Source organism: Vulpes lagopus, chromosome 2 (genome assembly GCF_018345385.1).
Source record: "Vulpes lagopus strain Blue_001 chromosome 2, ASM1834538v1, whole genome shotgun sequence".
Lineage (NCBI taxonomy): Eukaryota > Metazoa > Chordata > Mammalia > Carnivora > Canidae > Vulpes > Vulpes lagopus.
In genome coordinates, this window is record NC_054825.1 from 39,426,582 (window position 1) to 39,449,617 (window position 23,036).

The 23,036-nt window shown below is 38.7% G+C and overlaps 1 protein-coding gene across 7 annotated transcripts in view; it reads right to left on the reverse strand.

Moving 5' to 3' along the window:
- The window catches only part of WASHC2A (WASH complex subunit 2A), a 55,617-nt gene that overhangs the window by 28,921 nt on the left and 3,660 nt on the right, over positions 1-23,036 (reverse strand). For 3 of the 7 annotated variants that reach the window (XM_041742531.1, XM_041742535.1, XM_041742534.1), the window contains exons 4-17: positions 20,830-20,892; positions 18,321-18,494; positions 15,566-15,659; positions 14,726-14,784; positions 14,108-14,155; positions 11,753-11,863; positions 11,141-11,228; positions 10,549-10,620; positions 9,722-9,840; positions 9,222-9,282; positions 7,737-7,796; positions 7,163-7,357; positions 4,255-4,382; positions 2,274-2,360 (exon numbers count right to left, since the gene is read on the reverse strand). In XM_041742531.1, the coding sequence (XP_041598465.1) occupies positions 2,274-2,360; positions 4,255-4,382; positions 7,163-7,357; positions 7,737-7,796; positions 9,222-9,282; positions 9,722-9,840; positions 10,549-10,620; positions 11,141-11,228; positions 11,753-11,863; positions 14,108-14,155; positions 14,726-14,784; positions 15,566-15,659; positions 18,321-18,494; positions 20,830-20,892 (1,359 nt within the window). The remainder of the gene's footprint in view (positions 1-2,273; positions 2,361-4,254; positions 4,383-7,162; positions 7,358-7,736; positions 7,797-9,221; positions 9,283-9,721; positions 9,841-10,548; positions 10,621-11,140; positions 11,229-11,752; positions 11,864-14,107; positions 14,156-14,725; positions 14,785-15,565; positions 15,660-18,320; positions 18,495-20,829; positions 20,893-23,036) is intronic. The other 4 variants (XM_041742532.1, XM_041742537.1, XM_041742536.1 and 1 more) reach the window with 2 other exon arrangements.

Consider the following 23,036-nt stretch of genomic DNA (forward strand, 5'->3'; position numbering starts at 1 on the left):
CAATAGCCAAGGGCCAGACAATTGAATAGGACAAGAACATAGCTTCTGAGACCTCTCTAGAGAATTTTTTATTATGGCATCAATGCCTACTCTCAAACATAGACCTAATGAATTCCTTAACTGCGAAGAGGTTTCCTCCGCCCAGTGGATTCGCCTGGGCTCCATGGAGTCCCACAGGTCTTCTGAGATAAAGAGACCACAAAGGGGGAACCACAGGCTCCCATGACTCTCCTGAATTTTACACATTGCCAAGATTTCACTATTATACTTTTCCTTGTCTAAGCACCCCAACAATTATCTGATAAAAACACTCTACGACAATGCACACAGGACAAAGCCTTTTGTAGTAGCTGTGAAACCTGTCAGCAAATTCTTATACACTCCTATCATCAAGAAGTAGAGTCTGCATCCCCACCCTGGAATGCAGGCCTTTGTGACTGCCTCAACAACACTGACTTCGAAGGCTAGATTACAAAGGGCAAGATAGCCTCTGCACAGCTCTCTGGGGAATCTCACTTTGAAGCCCTGCGCCACCATATTAAGAACCCTCCTTCCCTGCAGGTGCTGGGAGACCACATAAAGATGGAGGGGTGCCCCTAGAGCCCCAGTTGTTTCAGTCTTTCCCACCCAGCCACCTTCAGACTGGAACGATACAAGAGACCCTAACTGACAAGTCCCTGGCTGAACCCAGTCCATTTATAGAACCATAAAAGAAATAAGAAATCCTACTGGTGTTTGAAGTTACTGAGTTTGAGAGGGATTTATTTCATAGTAATAAGGAACTGAAACACCTTTTAAGTCATTAAAATTGTTCACATTTGGTTTTTGCGGGTAGTCGACAACTATTATTGGCTTATCAAGTGCCACGCACTAGCCTAAGTGTGAAAGATATGAGGAGAAAATAAAACATCCTGTCCTCATGGAACTTACACTAGTTGGGATTGAGATAATGAACAAGTACATATGATATGTCACATGGCAACATACACAGTAGAGAAAAGAGCAGAAGAGAAGGCAAGGAGTGCAGTGTGGTGTGTGCTAGCGGGTTCGCAATCATGCAAAGGATCATCAGGGGAGGCGTCAAAAAAACCGTAAAAAAGTAAGGAAGCAAGGTATCCAGATTCTGGGAAGAGCACTCCTAGAAGGCTGGAGTCCGTGCAGGTGTGCTTGATGATAAGGAAGCTGGGAGCATGGGATGAGACCAGAGTGCGAGGCCCCACCATGCTGTGCTCATATTGTCAGGAGTTTGGCTTAACTGGAGTTTGGCTAATTCCTATCTTCTGTACACTAGCCGTCAATGAAATATAAGCCTCACAGGTTTTATTTACATCAGGAGCAATCACTCCACTTCCAAAGAGTTATATGTCCATCCTGGCTGTTAGTGCAAAGAAACCACAAAAGCTTAATCCAGAGTTCACAATTTCTTGAAGTTACAAGTAAATTTCTGCCATGTTCATATATTTTTCTGTGAAGGGGATTTATAATTGCCCATTATTCTCAGACAGGTCTCTGATCCCCTAAAGGCCCAGACTGAAATAAGTTCTAAAAGGACCTAGGCCTGTGAGAGATAAAGCAATGACAGTTCTGAGACAGGTGCTTTGGAAAGCACAATGGAAAGAGGTTTCCAGACAGGAGCCTTCAAGGACTGAGGCTGTCTGCAAGCACTGCCAGCCCACAAACTGTTACTGGTCACAAGATAAATGGCTATACCAGAATACTTATCACTCTGGCACTAAGCCTACTATCCAATGAGACTACTGAAAAAGGAAACTGTGTTGATTTCTGTTCTGGTACAAGTACCTCACTGCATTGTGGATCAACAAAGAGCCTTAAACTTGAGCATCCTGAAGAGGGTATTTTCTTCCCAAGAGATGCACCAGATTAAAAACCAACAGTGAGAAATATTACTATGCATACTGCTTTCTAAACACCAGGTGTTCCCAACACATTAATTTCAAAGAAAGAAATATTTAATAAAAGGTCTTCTACCTCTACTAATAAAACCTTGATTTAGAAATACTTTCTGTTGGGATGCCTGGGTGGCTCAGTGGTTGAGTGTCTGCCTTTGGCTTGGGTCGTGATCCCAGGGTCTGGGGATCAACTTCCAGCGGGGAGCCTGCTTCTCCCTCTGCCTACGTCTCTGCCTCTCTCTGTCTCTCTCGTGAATAAAATCTTAAAAAAAAAAAAAAAGAAAGAAAGAAAATAAAAAGAAAGGAATAGTTTCTGTCATATCCAAAGACTAACTCCCAGAACTAATAAAGAGAATTCCTTACCTCAGAGTCATCTTCGTCCGAAAATAAACCTTTTTGAGTCTTTGTTTCTGGCAAGAGCTTGGAATTTTTGCTGGAAGGAAGGGTAACCTTCGTTGGAAAAAAATAAAAACAAAAAACTGAGAATTTAACAAATAAGATAACTATAAATGAGGGGGTTTATAAAATTTTTTAATTTTACTTGAATTCAATTAATTAATTAATTATATAACCAACAATTATATGTATTGTTGGTTTCAGAGGTGGAGATCAGTGATTTATCAGTATTACATAACACCCAGTGCTCATTCAAACATTCATTTAGAAAATACATGGAGTCTCTGCTAGGATAAGCCACTAAGCCATGTGCCAGGGAAATAAAGATGCTGTGGACCTTAAACATGTAAAGAGAATTAATGCAAAAGAAGAATCATGAGAGGGCACCTAGGCAGCTCAGTCAGTTAAGTATCTGCTTTCTGCTCAGGTCATGATCTCAGAGTCCTGGGATTGAGCCCTGCATCAGGCTCCCTGCTCAGTGCGGAATCTGTTTCTCCCTCTCCTTCTGCCTGCTGCTCCCCCTACTTGTGTGCTCTCTCTCTCTGTCAAATAAATAAAATCTTAAAAAAGAATCATGAGAAAGAATTTTAAAACTGGCATGTTAGGAAAAAAGAAACAATTCTTTGATAAAGTAAATTTCTCAGGACAAAGCCTGGAGCCTGGACACAGGAGATGGTAGAATAGAAGCAAGGACTCTCCAGGCAGAGGGAACCTCATGAGAAAAGAAAAACAAGTTCAGCCAGAGGGCACATCTGGTGGATCAGAGTATTCAGTACACAAATGAGATATGTACAGTTGGAGCCAACACAGGAAGACCAGCTACCTGTAGAGTCGGCAGTGGGATGGTCAGGGTTTCACAGAAAGTATGTGCTTTAGAAAAGAGGATGGAGGGATCCCTGGGTGGCGCAGCGGTTTAGCGCCTGCCTTTGGCCCAGGGCGCGATCCAGAAGACCCAGGATCGAATCCCATGTCGGGCTTCCGGTGCATGGAGCCTGCTTCTCCCTCTGCCTACGTCTCTGCCTCTCTATCTCTGTGTGTGACTATCATAAGTAAATAAATAAATAAATAAATAAATAAAAATAAAAAAAGGTCAGAAAAAAAAAAAGAAAAGAGGATGGATCAGGGCCCCTAGCTGGCTCATTGGAAGAGCATGCAACTCTTGATCTCAGGGTCTTTTCAAACCCCATAGTAGGTGTAGAAATTACTTAAATAAATAGGGGCTCCTGGGTGGCTCAATCAGTTAAGCATCCAACTTGATTTTGGCTCGGGTCATGAGCTCAGGGTCCTGGGATCAAGCCCGACATCGGTCTCCATGCCTCGTGGGACTCTGCTTGAGATCCTCTCTCTCCCTCTACCCCATCCCCACATGCAATCATGTGTGTATACACACATTTTATAAAATAATCTTTAAATAAATAAACTTTTAAAAAGAGAGAAAGAAAGAAGATGGATCAAGCTATGTAGGATACCAAGGAAAGGGACAACAGCCAGAAAAGCTTAAAGGCTGATCGGGATGCATCCTGCTGGCCAAATACAGGTTCATTTCAAACAAAAACAATAATGCTAATGGTTTTAAATAGGTAGAACAGAGAATCCTATACTGATAGCTTAAAGAGCAGAAAAGAGAAGAGAAAGCTCTTCTGTTCCGATTAGAAGAATGTGAGCTAACAGAATAAACAGGAGAATTGGGAAAACATTCTTTGAGCCCCTTAACACAATAACTGGTTCAGGAACAGGTCATCAATGGAGGTAAAAACCACTAAGCAAGGCAAAATTCAACAATTGCTCAATCTAGGTGGTAGGTATTTGGGTGTTTACTGTATTCTTCTTTCACTTTGCTGTACGCTTGAAAGGAATCATCACTTTCCTCTGGGTTCCAGAGGAGTTAACAAGACGCCCCAAATCAATACATAACAAGGCTTAACTATGTTGTTTCCTTCCTGCTCACCTTTTTCTCTGCTTTTGCTTTATTTTCATCTGTTTGATTCACTGTGGCTTCTGGCAAAGTTGCTGCTTTTTCTTTGAACAGATCTCCTTCCTCATCATCAAAGATATTGGCAGTAGATTTGACTTTGTCTTTAGAAAAGATACCACAGGACAAAATTATACTAAAGTCAAAACTCCCACCACTAAATTCATAGATTAAAAATTCTTCCCCCCTGAGGAATAAATAGAAAAACAATACTATTTTTTGATTAGTTATGAAGCATTATTAAGTGGACTACATTGGTATTTGTTAAAGAACACAAGAGTAGCTCAAATGAAACACAGGACCAGTGGATTAACTACCTGGCTTACACATTCATCCAAGCAGCAGAGTCCTGTGCTTTAGACTAGCTTGGACTGGCATCAAAGGTAAATAGAGACCTAAAGAAAAGAGATTATTTAAGAAGCAACCACCCTAGGAATCTGAGAAGTGAGGGTTGGCTCTTCCTTTTAAAAAGTCAAACTACTGGGGTACCTGGCTGGTTCAGTTAGTAGAACATGTGACTCTTGAGTTCAAGCTCCACGTTAAGTGTAGAGATTACTTAGAAATAAAATATTAAAAAAAATAATAATAAAAAAAATAAAAAAATAAAATAAAATATTTTTCAAAAAGTAATAAAGAGAGGCATCTGGGTGGCTCGGCGATTGAGTGTCTGCCTTTCGCTCAGGCTGTGATCCCAGGGTCCTGGGATCAAGTCCCAGATCAGGTTCCCTACAGGGAGCCTGCTTCTCCCTCTACCTGTTTTTCTGCCTCTGTATCTCTCGTAAATAAATAAATAAAAATCGTTTTTTAAAAAAAGTAATAAATAAGTAAAAATTAAAAGTCAATCAACAGAGGCATATAAGAGGAAATACTGGGATCCCTGGGTGGCGCAGTGGTTTAGCGCCTGCCTTTGGCCCGGGGCGCGATCCTGGAGGCCCGGGATCGAGTCCCACGTCGGGCTCCCGGTGCATGGATCCTGCTTCTCCCTCTGCCTGTGTCTCTGCCTCTCTCTCTCTGTGTGACTGACTGACTGACAAATAAATAAATAAATAAATAAATAAATAAATAAATAAATAAATAAATAAATAAATAAATAAATAAATAAATAAATAAATGGAAATACTGAAATCTCTCCCATAACTCCACCTGCCCACCCAAAAGAGACAGCCATTTGGAATAGTTTAATACACATGTATCTAATTACCTCAAAGGATATACTCCCATACTCACTTTGGTGATTCACAAATAAGGCTATGAATGATAATATAATTCTAATAATGTTTCTTGTATTTATGTTTTTCACCCAATGTACCTAGAGAATCTTTCTCATGTCAACATAGACCTCATTCTTTGTAACACTTCATCAAATTCCACTGAACAAGAGAGCAATAATTGACCCTACTGATGAGTACCAAGGTGGTTTCCAGCCTTTCACTACTACATGCACTGCTGTGCAGAATGAGGTGTGTGTCACGAAATAAGAACACTGACTTGTGAATGACCCAGAAGAGCAGCAGCTGTCAACTCATTTGTGATTCTATACCAGTTCTCAACAATACCCACTAGGTAAGAGGCCTACCAGGCCAAGAGAGGCACCAGCACCTTTATTTACTGTCATTTTAGTCAGCCCAGATCTGAGTGTTTTATGCATCCATTTGCACACTTTCTTGTTTTTGTTTTTGTTTTTTTTTAAAGATTTTATTTATTCATTCATGAGAGACAGAGAGACAGGCAGAGACACAGGCAGAGGGAGAAGCAGGCTCCATACAGGGAGCCCGACATGGGACTCAATCCCGGGACTCCAGGATCACGACCTGGGCCAAAGGCAGTGCGAAACCGCTGAACCACCCACATTTGCACACTTTCTAAAGTACCCAGGTGATAACTTCCCTCAGGTTTCTGCCTCTATCCTTACTTCCACATCTATCACTGGAAGAGGAGCTAAGTTCACAGAATGTGCTTCTCACTGGATCCTGGTCCATCTACTATTTAGGAGAATGGGTCCTTGTCTCATGTTGCTGGAAACTGTTCACCTAGTAGTCTACCCTTCTTTTGTGGAAAAACACCAAGTTTTCCACAGACCAGCAATCTCTGCCCACCACGGAGCCTGTTAGAAATGCAGAATCACAAGCCCCACCTGAGAAGAGTCCCAGTAGAGTCATCTGCATATAAACAAACAACTAATTTAAGAAAAGTAACTTCATGAACATATGCGCTTAAATTTGAGAGGAGAAGAAAGGGGAGTACCCACGTGGCCAAGGGGCCAAAAATCCCCACCATATAAAAAAAAAGGTCAAGGTTATGTGGGGCTTGGGCAGCCCCAGTGGCTTAGTGTCGCCATAGGCCCGGGGTGTGAGACTGGAGACCTGGGATCAAGTCCCACGTCGGGCTCCTTGCATGGAGCCTGCTTCTCCCTCTGCCTTCTGTCTCTGCCTCTCCCTGTGTGTGTGTCTCTCATAAATAAATAAATAAAATCTTTAAAAAAAAAAAAGGGTTATGTGGGCTTTCTGGCAGAGAGAAGAGAAACTGGGAATTGAATAGCTAACATGGCATTCTGCTCATATAATTTACTAAGCTCTGCCAGAAGAAAGTAATTAAAACTTCCTCTGTAAGTCCAAAGGTCACAACCAGAAATCTTCAGCAGGTATTAGAGGGGAAGATTTCAGATCTCCATAGGACAAATAATCCTAGTAGTTTCCAAAGCAGGAAAGGTTGGTTCAGAAAACAGACCTCTAAGACACCACAACTACTGAAGCGGAGATAACACTTGACAGGAATGCTTGAGGAGGGATCTGTTACTGGAAGACAGAACCTGACAAAATTTATGTCCTTCACAGGTCAACATTCTCTCCCTGGCTCAATTCCCAGGAAAAGCTGAAACAGGTACCTGTTTTGGAAGGTTTGCTGCAAGATGCTGCAAAAAAGTCATCATCATCATCATCATCATCATCAAAGAGGCCAGAGGGTGCTGGAGGGTAAGAGCTTTTCCCTAGAGTGGGCTGCTCAGGCTTCTGGGGCTCCTTGGGCTTCTGGGGCTCCTTCAATGATGGAACAGGGGTGGTGCCAAACACATCAGTGTCTCCTGTGGGTGGACAGACAGGACAATCACAGCTGTGAGCCAGTGTGGATAGGTTTCCTGACTCTACAGAATTAAAAAAAAAAAAAAAAAAAGGACCACCCACCAAGAACATTTAGTTTCAGTTCACCCACAGAACACATTAACGGGACCCAATAATCTCCATCATTCACTGCTACAGAACATCCCACAAGGAAGGAAGGAAGGAAGACAAAGAAGTCCACAGCCATCGATTTCTAAGAGAATATGAGCTAACAGCAGTAAATGAGCTATTCTTGCCCTTTGAAGCTCCTCCTACTCTCCAGCCAGCACTTAGATGACAACTGAAAAAATGACAAAACAGTACTTATTTGGTCTTTAAAAAACAAACCCTAAGTCATGATACCTAAAAACAAAGAAACAGCTCCTGCTGGGATTTTCTTTCCAGGTTTGGAGGATGAAGACACTAAAAATGAGAAAGAATAAACACATCAGAAAAAAATGACCTTACTGAAATATGTATAACACAATACATAGCTACTTGGAAACCTTTTAAAACTAATTTTTCCAGGGCACCTGGGTGGCTCAGTCAGTCAAGCGTCCATCTTCAGCTCAGGTCATGATCCCCAGGTCCTGGGATCCAGTCCCACACTAGGCTTCCTGCTCAGCAGGAATCCTGCTCCTCCCTCTCCTTCTTCCTCCTCCCACTGCTTGTGCTTTCTCTCTCTCAAATCAACAAATAAGGTTTTTTTTAAAAAAGCAACATATTTTTCCTAAAAGAGCCATTTTAAAACACCTTCGCTTTAGCTCAGTCTTCTCTACCCATAGCACTTTTTTCTTGGTACTAATATAATCTAAGCTGCAGTTCTGATGGCCGATGACTCTGGGTCTGGTCAAACAACAGTGGGGTTGACTGAAGAGGCCAAGGAAGGGGTAAAGCACAAAAGCAAAACCAGAGGCAGAGCAAGCAGGGCTCCGTAACAGTTCTGGCTCTATGTATTCCAATTGGAGAACAAACAAGTAGTAAAGAAGAGCAAAAAAAAAAAGTGAGATTATCAATGACAACAAAAATGAAGAGTCATAGTTAAGGAGGGAAACCAGCATCCGCTAATACCAAAAAGCAAGAGAGTGGAGACAGCAGGGCAGCAAGCCAGCCAATATCACTGCAAGCCAAGTTCTGATAACTGATGGCCCACGGACACCACTCACTTCAAATAACTAATCCCCAATTCCCAAGAGCTACCAGACACCTCATGGAATAAAATTTGTTAAGATTTTTTTTCTTTTTTGTGTGTACTCCACATATGACTCTGATGCACACACACCAGACTATGGAATTACTGACCTCCAATTTATTTTATTTTATTTTTTTTTTTTAATTTTATTTATTTATGATAGTCACACAGAGAGAGAGAGAAGCAGAGACACAGGCAGAGGGAGAAGCAGGCTCCATGCACCGGGAGCCCGACATGGGATTCGATCCCGGGTCTCCAGGATCGCGCCCCGGGCCAAAGGCAGGCGCCAAACCGCTGCGCCACCCAGGGATCCCCTGACCTCCAATTTAAATGCAGAATTCTACAAGTGTTTCTTTGAATTAAACATGATTAAATTAGAATATTCTCAACACGGCTACAGAGTACTATTCCTGTTCCTATGACCTAAGAAAGCGACAAAGCTGAGATGTAGGTTTACAATGGTACTTTTGCCTTTTCCAAGCCGTGAATGAGTGAAAAATGAGCTGCTCTTAACTAGATCAAGGTGAGCTAAACAGCTTCCTGCCTAACAAAAAAGCAAGGTGTGTGGAGACAACGTTAGGGCTTCCATCTCCTACTGAGAAGTAAACAGTTTTGGAAATGTGTTCAGGAACAAGAGGAGTCAGTCTCAAACTTACCTGCAGTAACTGAGGCTTGAGCTTCCCGATCTTGAGGGGCTTCTGTGAAGAGGTCACTCTGCTTGTAATAAAGTACAGGACATGACATTTCAAAAAAAGCAGAGGAAAATGTAGCTGCATTTGATAATTTCTAAAAAAAAGTACCTTATAAGTTTAAAAATACAGATTTACTTTTCTGCCAAAAAGTTCCAAAGTGAAAACTATGGCAAAACCAGACCCTTAAATAGTTTAGGTCTATTAAATACCAACATGGAAGAAGACAACAGGTAAGGTAAGAAATGACTGCCTGACCAAATTATTCACTGTAAACACTCACATCCTCTCTCCACCTAACAAAGGGCGTCAGGATACAGTATTTTCTCATTTTGTGATTCTTACTTCAAAATCTCCCAAAATATGAGAAAGTAGAAGCAACTTGCAAGTAAGAAGCCATTTTTCCCTACTAACTGTGGGCCCATGACACAACTATAGAGAGTTTCACTAACTACCACAGAACTCACCTCCTCATCCTCATCATCAAAAAGTCCTTTTCCTCCACTGAACAAGCCACCTCGAGAGCCAAATGGGGAGAAATCTTCATCTGTCAGCTTGGGGGGTGCAAATAAGTTGTCCTCTTCATCTAACAAACAGAAAGGGAATGTTTTGTAGGGAGAGTTAAAGAGGAGCTTAAAAATCAAATTTCTAGAGTTAGCCTTTACAACATATCCAAGACAGGCATGGAGAGTATCTAACTATATGTAAGGAATACTTGAGTGCCGACAGTCTGAGGAATTTCAAATAAAATTCATTAAACTGTCCACTGAATCCCTTAGAAGGCTCTCTGGGTTCCCACCATTAACTCTGTGTATGTCTGAAGCAAGGTGGATTTTCTAGGCGATCCCTCTCATCTAGATTTGTTTCTTCTCAATTATCTTTAAGACCTATCCCATCAAGAATTTGGGGGAAGGAAGAACAGACTGAAAAAGATCTGGAAATTGACACAGTCACAAGTAGGAATATAATGGATGTTACTGTTATATATGAAAGGGTCTGATATATTCTTTATTGAAAATAAATGCTAGAGTCCCTAGTTTGTATACCTCTAGAGAATTCTAGAAAGACAGCTAATGATCACTTATAAAACTTAATAATTCAAATCTTTACAGCATTGTGACTGCACACCCAACTCTTCTCCCAGCATCTCAGCATTCCAAAGTATTTTTAAATGCTTTGGAAATAAGATAGAGACAGACCCCATTTGTCAGCATTTAAAGTGGAGTTCTGTGAATTACGAAAATGCTACTCCTGAACCAAGAGCAAAATAACAGAATTGAGGGGAAAGGCCTACCATCTGAGGGAGTTCTCCTTTCCTTCTTCTCCTTCAATGTCTTCCAAGGTTTTGCTTCTCCTGGGGACAAGGCTTGAAGAGTATTTTACAATTTTTCACCATACACAGTCTATGCTACACAGTATTTATATACTGACTTTTCATTTTTACCCTTATGACTGTCATCCTTGAGGCTCCTAAGCTAAGAGCAAGACATTCAACTTTGGGTCTTAGCCCTACCTTAGTACTTCACTCAGTACCTCACTCAAACTGAAAGAATTATTCCATCCTGTTAAATCACTAGAATATACTATACAATACATTTGTGTTTAGTCACAATATAGGAGTAAATATTAATCAAGAGATTTCTAATCTGAGGCCTGTGATTCTCTGGGGAATCCTCTGAAACCGCATATTATATTATATTATACAGATGTGAATTTTTCTTGGGGGTTCCACAATGTTCAATTAATAAAGAGTCTATAAACCAAAAAAAAAAAAAAAAAAGCCTCTCAATGCCTTAGTGAAATTAACAGGGAAATATGCTCTCAGTGAAGCCCAGCAGAGGGTCCTGCACTTCCCTCCAACCCTGTTAACTCATCTCAATACTTACTTGTTCGCTCCTCTTCCACCTGGCTTGTAGCTTCCCCTTTGATTCGAGCTGCCAGCTCATCAGCAAATGATGTAGGTCTACTTTTTTTCTATGAGCAGAAAAGATCAAAAGTATCACTTTTTTTTATGACAAACTGGCACAGTTTACTTTTGATACCCGACAAAATTACGTAACCAAAGGTAAAGGAACTGAACTGATTAAAAATTTAACTAAATGAACTTAAACATATGCACCCTATATACAGATCACTTAAGAAACAGGACTCCCTTCATAGGGAGATGTTCCTTATTTGCTTATTTTGTTTAAATACTTCACTTTAATCCTGAAAAATCCAAATAAGAAAACCACCATGAGGCACTGAGTGTGGGAAAAGGAGAGGAATATTAAAGTCCTGAAACTTTGGAACTGAATAGATTTTGAATGCTCTGACTGGAACAAGAGAAAGTGGTATTTGTAAGGCAACTACTGATGCTCAACCATTACTTTCAAAAGTGTAAATGTACAAATATGATGCAAAATGAGATGGTTACAAATATAAATGACAATCAAAGTAATGAGTTCTTGGTGCTATTTCTAAAACTTTGTCAAGAGAGTCACTGTAGTCTTTCTTACAGGTCTAGTATTTTCTTCAGTGTCCTCAATATCTTCCTCCTCCTTCTCAGAATCAGCAAAAATGTCACAACCATCATCATCCTCTTCTTCATCACTCATTTGTGCAGTAGGCTAAGAATATAAACCTTGAGATTAGAACTAGGAAGTAAGGTCAACAAGCTGAAAAAGTGATACTGCCACTTAGACTTTAGGCAAAATGGAGATAGCTTGTCAAACAGGGAGGATGACGATGGTGATGCAGGTAAAGTCCCAAAGCAATAAATGTGCTAGAAAAAATAACATACAAGATTTCTTTCCAGTGCAAATACTATGCACAGAATAGCAGTCACTGCATTATGTAAGACGTCCATCACTGGAAAAATGATAAATAAGCACAGCCTTATCTTGATAATACTAATAATTAAAAGGAATAAGCTATAACAATTGCAGAGGCTGTCCAAGGCATCAAGTGAAAAAAATGCTGAATGAGAAACCCAGTATGATACCTTGCCTACCCCCACCCAAACACCTACTTCGTTTCTAGGAACACAAAGATATTTTAAAAAAGCAAAAAAAAAGTACTTTTACACTCCCAGATCACAACACCAATTACCTCTGAAAGAGTGTGGGATAATGAGGGGTGGAGGACTCAAACTAAGCTTTATCTGTGAAATTCTAATTTTTATAAAAGGGGCTACTGGTAGATATCATTTATATAAACTATGCGAGGCACTATGCTAAAAGCACTTTATTAGCTACTTTAATCTTTAGAACCCTGAGACTCTTTAACAATACAAATAAATGGTTAGGCCAATGTTTTTAATCACTGTATTGTATGATTTAAAAGTCTGAATTTATTAATCTTACTAGTAAGTTCCATAGAAATATATATCCTCTAAAGACTGATTATTAAATTGCCTCTGTGAATACAACTGGGAAAATACAAGGACCAACCACAAAGTACTTAAATCCTTCATTTGGCAGTTGAAAATTTTTGTGAAAAAAAAGATTTCCCAATTAGGAAACTGAAATGCAAAATGGGACTATCTCAATATACCACTGTATATATTATGGTAGCAAAAATCATAATTCCAATGCCAATAAGATTATAAGAATATCATCAGGCATGATCTGTAATGAGACCATAATATCAAGAGCCTTTGCTCTAACTCTACACCATCTCATTCCTAAAGAAATAGCTCACATAAGCAAAGTAGTTTTGTGCATGGAAATATTAAATGCAGCATTATCTCAAAAATAAAATTCTGGAAATAAACTATTTCCCATATAAATTTAGAGACTATGAAAGTATCATTGTATCACTATGCTTAAAATACAGAATGCCCAAAGTGAATTACTAAAACGATTCAAAATAATTTTTAAAATAATCTGTTAACATAAAAGAGCAGAAAATATACTATGCATATTAGGAAAAGAATACATCCTTAGAAAGGTATACAAAAATTAAGACTGCTATACTAAGACAGTAGAATTAGATTTGTACCTTTTGAGCGAACCTCTCTGTCAGTTAACCCTACTGCTATATTGTCTCAAATTTTAAAATAGGGGAGGGGGATTTAATGTGAAATAGTTCAGCTTGAGTAACAAGGCCTTCATTTAGATGATCTGTTTCCCAATTTTGTTTTTTACTTCTTTGTTTTCTAAGAAAAATTAAGATAAAATATAAGGCAAGACTGGAAAAACAAACAAACAAGAAACCAAGTCCGTTAACTTAAAAACATGAAATGATTGAAGGAAAATTAGCTATAAAAATGAGTAAATCCTTACTTTCTCATAAGTCATTCTAAAGTAATTTTTTATTTAACTTATATTTTCTTAATTCCAATATAACTAACATACAGTGTTATACTAGTTTCAGGTATACAATACACTAATTCAACAATTCTATGTTACTTAGTGCAATCCACTTTATCTATTTCACCCATCCCCCAGGCCAGCACCCCTCAAAAGTAATTTTTGCATATATTTAGTATATACGCTATACTTCAATTAAAATTTATTTAATTTTTTTAGAGTTTTATTTTAATTTATTGTAATTTATTGTAATTTATTTTATTTTAATCTATTTTTATTTATTTATTTATTTGTTCATTATTTATTTATTTATTTATTTTTAATTTATTATTTATTTATTTATTTATTTATTTATGATAGGCACACAGTGAGAGAGAGAGAGAGGCAGAGACATAGGCAGAGGGAGAAGCAGGCTCCATGCACCGGGAGCCCGACGTGGGATTCGATCCCAGGTCTCCAGGATCGCGCCCTGGGCCAAAGGCAGGCGCTAAACCACTGTGCCACCCAGGGATCCCTCAATTAAAATTTAAAAGCAAAGTCACTTTAGTACATAAGACTCACCCGGTTTTGATCATTGTCACTATGATTAGCAAAATCTTCATCCGACTCCTTTAGGGGAAAAAAAGGCTTTGTTGTTAAAACAGGATTTACTCACAAGCACAAAAATGATTTCAGGTCTAAGTCTCTTGGAGCACATCTATACTCAGACTCTTTGTATTGACTACTGGTTACCTGGAGTGTCAAGATGCAGATAAGGTGGACAGTTGGCAGTATCACCAAAAGTTGTTCATGCTAACATGTAATTTTTGTGGTTAATTTAGACAACTCTAATAATTTGTTCATACCTATATGCACTATCATTGCTAACCTCTGAATTTAAAGTTAAGAGTTGCACATTTAATTAATTATCAAATGTTGGTTTGTGTGATTTTACCTCTTGAACTCCACTCTCTAAGTAGGACAACTACTACATCAGGCCCAAGAGAGGGGAACATCAGTGTTTGCTACCAGCAATTAGGTGAAGAGCTGTACCAAATACTAAAGGCACAGGACTCAGTTAATGACCATCAGTTACAGAGAGATTTAGGAAAAGTGCTAATTCACAAATATTTACTTAGCCTGTTAAATACACCCTCAGGTTCCTGCCCACCACGACCTGGAGATACAAACAGCTCTTACCCCTTCTTCATTCTCTTCACTGTCTGCAATACTGCCACGGTCACTGCCTACTGACCCCTCTGGTTAGAAGAAAGATAAAGCATTATTGCCAACATTCATAATAAAACATCCTTAGTTCCTTCTCAAAATCACAAACCACCATATACCAGCATCACAGAGATTTTGATAAAATTATCTACATACATTAATTAGAACTAAAAGTATCTTCACTATAGTGAGGAATACAAGATTTACATAGCCTTATAGGATCTCCCCACAAGATACTTACTAACTACAAAAAAAGTTAATTACCAAGGGAAAAAACTGACCTATACTCTTCAAAAATGTTAAAGCTGTGAAAAGCAAAGAAAGCCTGAGAAATTATATCAGACTAAAAGAAGACCAGAGATTTGACAACTAAATGTAGTGAGTAATCCCGAACTGGAGCCTAGACCAGAGGGAAAAAGAACCTATAAAGGACATAAATGGGACAACTGGCAAATTCTGAAATATGACAGGATTAGCTAATAGAATTGCGTCCAGTATAATTTCCTTACTTTGATAACATATTGTAGCTACATATGAGACTGTCCTTGATCTTAGAAAACACAAACAAATATTTTGGAGTAATAAGGCATGTCTGCTTCTCTCAAACAGATTCAGAAAAAAATATGTGTATACAGGGAGAAAAAAATCAAACAAATGTGATAGAATATTAACAACTGGTAAACCAGAGCGAAGGGTATAGAGGAGTTCTTTCTTTGTACCACTCTGATAACATTAATGTAAAGTTTGAAATTATTTAAAAATAAAAAGATATAAACATTAAAAGTAACAAAAATATTTGGCACAAAAGAATACCTTCACTAGACAGCTCTCCGAGACCTACATCTTCCTGCTCCATGAATAGCTTTGACCCAATTAAATAAGGTAAAGGACGATCAATGTATAGATCCTGTAAATAATGAAAGATAACAGCCATTAAATATTCAAGCTGAAAAATAAGTTTTCCATTTGACATCTTGTTCCATCTGACTACCCCAAACAAGTTACATAATGAGAGTGGACAATAACAAACACAGCAGGATTCAAAGTACAAAAAAATAATAATAATAAAATCACTGACTTTTTAAAAAGTCAAATCCTATGTAAAAAATAGCAAAGAAAAACTAAATCACACAATCTTCCTTCCCAAGTGCCTACATATACTAAAAATGGCAAAGGCATGCACAAAGTTTACCAGAAGTAACCAAATAAGGATCACAACTTCACAGTAACATGTTCAAAAGGAGGGCCAAGGTAAGAAACTGAAGTTCTGGCCAGCTTTGATGAGTCCTAGCCCTGATTTCCTCCCCAAAAAGCAGCACTGGTAAGCAAAAATCAGCCACTCAAGCAATCTACTTTGAGAATCATCAATAATAGTTCTAAAATTTTGAAAGAAGCACACTGAGGAAATAACTCAAATGGTTTTGTAGGACTCTGGGAGGCAGGTGGGTGTGTCCAGGTTCGGGTGTGAGAACAGGTGGGAACCAACAGGGGATTCCTTCACACTGCATTGGAGCAATGAGAAGGCTGGGCAGGGCACCCAAAGCAAGGGCTAGATGAGAAGAAACAGAGGGCAATGATGGAAGTATCTATAGTCAACATAATGAACCAAAGATACACATCCAAAAGACTGATGAGAACTTGTCTGGGAGAAAAAAATGACCCAAAGAAGAAAAGAATAATATCCCCCAGCAGCACCCACTGGATAATTTAGAAAAATGAAGTTGGTAAAATAAGACTAAGATTATAAAATAACAAAATGGAAAAAAGGACACCATATATAAGAGAATACCTATAGGACATCCTTCCATCCCAGTCCTCTACTTCTGAGTCCCACTCAACACACATGTATTAAAAATTTAAGTTCAAGAAAGCACTCCACCCCAGGACAACTTCCTATATCCACAACAAAAGCGGATTTGTCCTTTGCAAGGTAGGACGTTTGGCCATAATCTCTTTTCTGTATTGGAAAGACCCTAGAGGTGCAGGAGAAAATAATTCTGATGCTTAACACAAGAGAGAATTTGAGAAGGTTAATGTAAAGGTTAAAGACACCACAAGGGTGCCTGGGTGGTTCAGCCGGTTAAGCATCTATCTATCTGCTGTCAGCTCAGGTCATGATCCCATGGTCCCAGGCTTGAGCCAGGGTACTGGGCTCCCTGCTCAGCAGGGAGTCTGATTCCTCCTCTCTCTCTGCCCCTCCCTTCCCTACTCATGTTCTTGTTTACTCTGCTTGCTCTCTCTCTCAAATAAAAGAAAAAAATCTTAAGAAAAAGAGAAAGAAAGAAAGAAAGAAAGAAAGAAAGAAAGAAAGAAAGAAGAAAAAAGAAAGAGAAAGAAAGAAAGAAAAGAAAAGAAAAGAAAAGAAAAGAAAAGAAAAGAAAAGAAAAGAAAAGAAAGTTAAAGAAGTTAAAGTTAAAAAGTTAAAGACCACAGCAACCCAGATGCCTGGCAGGTTTAGTCAGTAGAATGTGCAACTCTTGATCTCAAGGTTGTGAATTTGAGTTCGATGTTGAGTGTGGAGATTACATAAACTTACTTGTTTAACTTAAAAAAAAAAAAAAGATACAAAGCAACCAATTCAGTACGAACAAAAAAAAGTGTGAATGGGGCTAATCAGGATTTAGAAAGTATTCCCACATCCTCCAGCAGAAGAGAAAGCAGTGTAGGACCTCCAACTAACAAGTGTGGGCCAGGCAATATACTTGCCTGGGATCCACTGCCAACTGCAAATCCCTACGGGGGAAGGCAGGCTAACAAGTGTACCAATGCAAAAGGAAGAGCCCCAACATGGTACAACACTGGAAGGTCAAACTGGAAGAAGTGTGCAGCAAAACGAATGACCAGAAGAGCTCAGCTCTGCAGCATGTTTCAATTCATAAAGCACTTGCGTGTCACAAGGACTCTCTCTCAAAATCAATACAGCAACCTTTTGTTGCTTACTTCTGCGTGGCTGTGCTGCCCCAAACGTCTCCTCTGCAGATCTGAGAGAAAGTAATAGTAAAGCAATAACTACTTCTGAGGCTGATAGTCTAATTCATGAACACTCCTAACAGCCTTACTCATCCCAGCCAAAACCTGAAATCAACCCAAATGTCTTTCAACACTTTTTTTTTTTTTTTAATTCTTTCAACACTTCTGCAGTCTCCCTTAACATAAACTACAGAACTTCAGGTTCCCAACAATCTCTCTCACACAAGCCTCCTCATACTTCGGAACCCAATTCAAGTCTCATCTGTACCCTCATGGCCCTGGGTAGAAGTCAGTTCTCTCTCAGAGCACTTATGATGGGGACTCATATGAACGTCTCCTCTCTCCCACCAGCTAGTAATGCTGTAATAAGCACTGTGAGAGTAGGAACCATGCCCTGCACCTTTGTGCTCCCCTACCTACCCTGGTGTGCTGCCTTCTACCAATGTTCAGGTAAAGCAGGTCTTTCCAACAGAGTCAATATGAGATTAAGTGCCATGCTCACTTTCTAAAAGTAAAGCCCATGTCTTACTAATTTTGTGCCCAAGTAAAGTACCCCAAACACAACAAGTCTAACAATAAATATATGAACTGTCTTTACCTTTGGTTCAAGGATCAGTTCCACTCGTTCATTGGCATCTTCTTCTTCGGAGTCTGAGTTTCCTGCTTTTATATCTAGTTGCTCAAATGCACTGTCCAGTACTTGTAAACCATAGTTCACAGCCTCCTGAACTTTAGGAATCAGATCTACTTCTTTCTGTTCCCGGGTCTTCTCCTACAGAGAAAATGACATTCAGTATGGATGTCCAAAATATTGATACCACTCTAATAAAACAAAAAGAAATCAGTTAAAAATGTTAACAAAAGTCAGATTCTGCTGACTGCTCAACAGACTTTGGAGTAAGTTTTGAACTTCAGGTTGGTCACATTCCAGATGTGGATCAAACTACCTAAGGTCCCAGAGTTCCCAGTTCACCATTGCAGAAACAAAAGTACAATTATGGTATAATGGTTCAGCCAGATAACCTATGTAAAAATCCCCTGTCCACAATCACAAGCCCTCAAGCAGCACTTCACTTCCCTGCCACTGGAAGAATGAAGGGCTTAGACTTTGAAGTTCATCATGACTGGATACCACTAAACCTTGGTTAATGGGTCTTTGGACAATTTCAGAAGTTAAGACTTAGAAGAAATACTCCAGCCAGAGATGTCATTTTTCAATTAGTTAAAATACAAAAACAAAAGCCTAGTAATTATGGATATTTTATACATTGTTTCAAACCAAGAGAGGATCAGTTCCATTATGACTTATCCTGTACATCATCTTAGAACAATGCCCCCCAAGTCTGTACTTATCACCAACCTGCTGAAAATACTCCACAGGCCTCCATTTCCTACAACAGCAGCTCTCAATGACAGTCCCCTCACTCATTCAACTGTGTCATCAGTTGTGAGAAATATTGAAAAAAAACTTAGTGTCATTTCCCCCTCTTCAGAAATATTCTAGAAACTAATACATAATTATATAAAGAACTAAATCACACAGTGCTATTGTGAGGGTCAAAGGAAAAGCCCTATGAGTGTCTTATACTTTTACCTTAAGTATGGATGTCTTTCTAATGTGGATTTTTTGTTCTGGCTGCATCTTTTTTCCAAGCTGGAATGCTTGGTTCTAGTCAAATAGTTAATATGCACTAGGTGTATGAAAATATGTTTGCGAAATAAATAATAAATACATAGTAGCTTTTGAAAAAAAATAGTTCACCTCACACTCATCACTTCAAATTGAACCCTGATGTGGTGTAACCATATACTGCTGGCAAATCTTTTGAGGATCATTAAAAACAACTTTTTTTTTTTTTTTTTTTTTTTAGCTAGGAATAGGTAGAACTGGAGCTGGTTTCTAATATCCTATCCTAACAGCTTCATCTAAGCAACAGCTACTGATAAAGTACCAAATTTGCAAGTGATTTATATTTTCTCAGTAAGTTAGAGCTGAGCCAAGGCTACTCCCATTATAAACTTATATTCTAGTGCTCCCGAGTGGGAGAAAAAGGGTACAACTTCTGCCAGAAGGTCAATAAGTCCAAAATGTCTTATCTATGCTTCGCCCCATGATGTGACAACATGGAAGAATGTTTGTGCATCTAGAACATGTGAAGCCACAGAAGGGTAAAAAGATAGAAACTACTACCCCTAGACTCCTTAGCCTCGCTTATGAAGCCCTCCAGCACCCACTTCTCATTCTCTTTCCGTTCTTCCTGCCTAGCCACAAGTATCTTCCACTAACATAGTCTATAAGATACCAGGCACATCCCCCAACATTAAACCTCAGGGGCTGGCATTCTCTCCCACTGAAATGGCCTTAAAATCTGGCCCTTCACTTAACATCTTACCCTTGTAGGTGTTCCCTGCTTACATCACTCAGCTCTTCTCATCTGAACTTCCAGAACAATTAGCAGTTCTGACATGTTATGCTCTACTGGCAAACCAAGACCATAAGCTCCTGAGGGTAAAGTCTTTAAGTCACCACCTCCCTGCAATCTTAGTAGAGTCAATAAGTGCTAACTGCACATTTCATGTCCTCTGTACTAACATCCTGTGGCCTGCAGGAGGCACTCAAATGAGTGCGGACTGTAATTTCCAACTGGCGGAAATCAAAGCTGTCATGAAAGAATAGGGAAAGTTCAAAGAACTCACACTTACAGCCCAGTCTGTGACCAGCTTTTGCATAACCCTCAAGGTAAGAATGGTTTTTACAGTTTTTAAGGGGATAAAGGGAAGGACGAGAAAGAGCAAAAAGAAGGAAAAAGAGACAGAGATCAATGTAGCCAACAACCAAACCTAAAACATTTACTATTTGGCCTTTTACAGAAATTCTCCAGTACTCTACTCTGAAGCCAGAATTCAGAAACTTTATATGTTTCTTACTATACTACATTTCAGAAACAAACCAAAGAGTTCGATTCTTGGACTATCAGAAGCAGTCTTTCCTATTTCCCCCAGTAACCATCTTCCTGCCCACAAGCCCCCACCAGCCACATTACAAACTTCCACCACCTTCCTTCTCTAAGTCAACACTCAACAGAAGAGTAATTTAATGCAAGTACCTGTTCTGCTTTTTCTGTCTCAGCCTTGAGCACCGGCTCCTCCACCTCTTCATCATATACACGCTACATATGGAAGCAAATTCATTTTTAAACGGTCAAAATAGCATTTGGAATACACTGTAATATACAAATTCAACACATAATTTTTAAAAAGAGAAGAAATTATTATTCAAAAAATGGTTGAGGTCATTGGTCGAGAACAAAAAGCAAAAAGCAGTAGTTAATTCACCAAAACTTAAATTTAAAAAGATAGAAATGACTAGGAAACGTGAAAAAAAGTTCAATCTCACTGTTGACCAAAGAATCACAAAAACAATTAAAATACCATTTTCAGACCTTTGGTTTAACCTAATACTTGATGCTGGCAGGGCAATGCTACAAGTACTTAAATGTGACACTACTGAATATGTCAACTGAAGAACTTACCTACTAGGTAACAAGAGCTTTAACACTGTAAGCAATGGAAATGGTAGAAGTCCTTTTCATTACCAAACAGTTGATAAACTTTTATTATCTCATTTATGTGAAAGCAGGTAAGCCAAGCCCACCAAAGATTTGCCAGAAGGCCAGGCATCTGACTGACCTGTACAGCATAGGCAGGCAGGCATCTCTGTTCCAAAACAGAGTTTTGGCTCCAATAACTCATTGTGATGCCTTTTACTTTTTAACTATTTAATTATTAAAAAGAAGACATGAAAACAGTCTGGTAAGACTTATTAGAAATTTGCAGTATTTAAGATTGGGATACTGGCATACAGATAATCAAAATAAAATACAAACATAAGAAAATGATCCATAATTCCTGTAAACCTAATTTTATTTTCACAAAATCACAAATGTATATATACATACTTTCATACAGAAGTGAGGAAAAGAACTTACAATAAAGCTTACCCATGTGAGAAAAAAAGTAACACTCCTATCTCACACCACACATACAAACACTCATACACATTCATGCAAGTATATACTCTCCAGATAAGAATAAAAATGTAGATACACAAAGAGGCCTTTACCCAAAACATTTAGAGTTAAAGTAAAAACCGGGAAGTTGATGGCTTTGAAGCAAATATGGAAAAATACTAGTCTGTTAATGCAGAGTGGTACATATTATTAGCACTTGTGGTTACTATCCGTTCTTTTCTAGACAGTTAAAAGACTTCATTAAAAAGTTTTATATTGAAATACTGTTAAAGGACTTATAAAATAATAAATTAGTACTAAGAAAAATACAGCATGCCAATATATACATGCAGAAAAAGTTAAAGTTAAAAAAAGACTAGAAAGAAATGTGGCAAAGTGTTCAATGCCTAGTTAATTTGGGGAGGTAGAGTTATATTTAATTTTTTGTGGCTTTAATATTTTTACACCTCAATATCATTTATCTATGTTGATCTCTTCTACAAGTGTTCATTATCTTTACAACAAGAAAGAAAAAGCTTAAAGGCCAAGGTCTGCATGAGAAATGGACTTAGAATACATATACCAGAATGCTGAAAGGCACTCTCTACTATCTGAAATTTCAGATACTTCCTCTCTTCTTCAATAATTTTAAAAAATAATTGTTCTGGGGCACCTGCATGGCTCAGTTAAGCATCTGCATTCAGCTCAGGTTGTGATCTCAGAGTACTAGGATCCAGACCTGTATCAGGCTCCTTGCTCAGTGGGGTGTCTGCTTCTCCCTCTCTCTCTGGTCCTCCCCCCTGCTCATGTTCTCTCTCTCTCAAATAAATAATATCTTAAAGAAAAATTCTACAAAGATCAGAAACTTGGAGGGTAATTTTCAAAGACAGGAACAGAAAAGTAAATAAATCTTAAAATTAAGGCTTTCAGGCATGGCAGCTACCAAGGTCACTTCAGATTTTAAATACTCAGATCATTTAACCTAAAAGGTTGAGCTTCACACTCAAGTCTGAAAAACACCAACATCCTGCTTTTTCTCCTGCTTGACACTAAAAATTACCTCACTTAAATTAATAAAATCTTAACAAAAACAAAAAAACCCGCCTCATAAGGTATCAGCAGACTATGCCTGAGAAGCCAAACATGACCTCTATGAAACCATTCGGCAAATACATAAAACCCATATATCTTTTGAGTGATGAGAATTCTGTATCTCAAGTACTCAGCACACAGCAGATAACCAATGCTAACTACCTTCACTCTTACCAGGCTAACCTTACAGCTTCATGTGTTTTTTGATAATT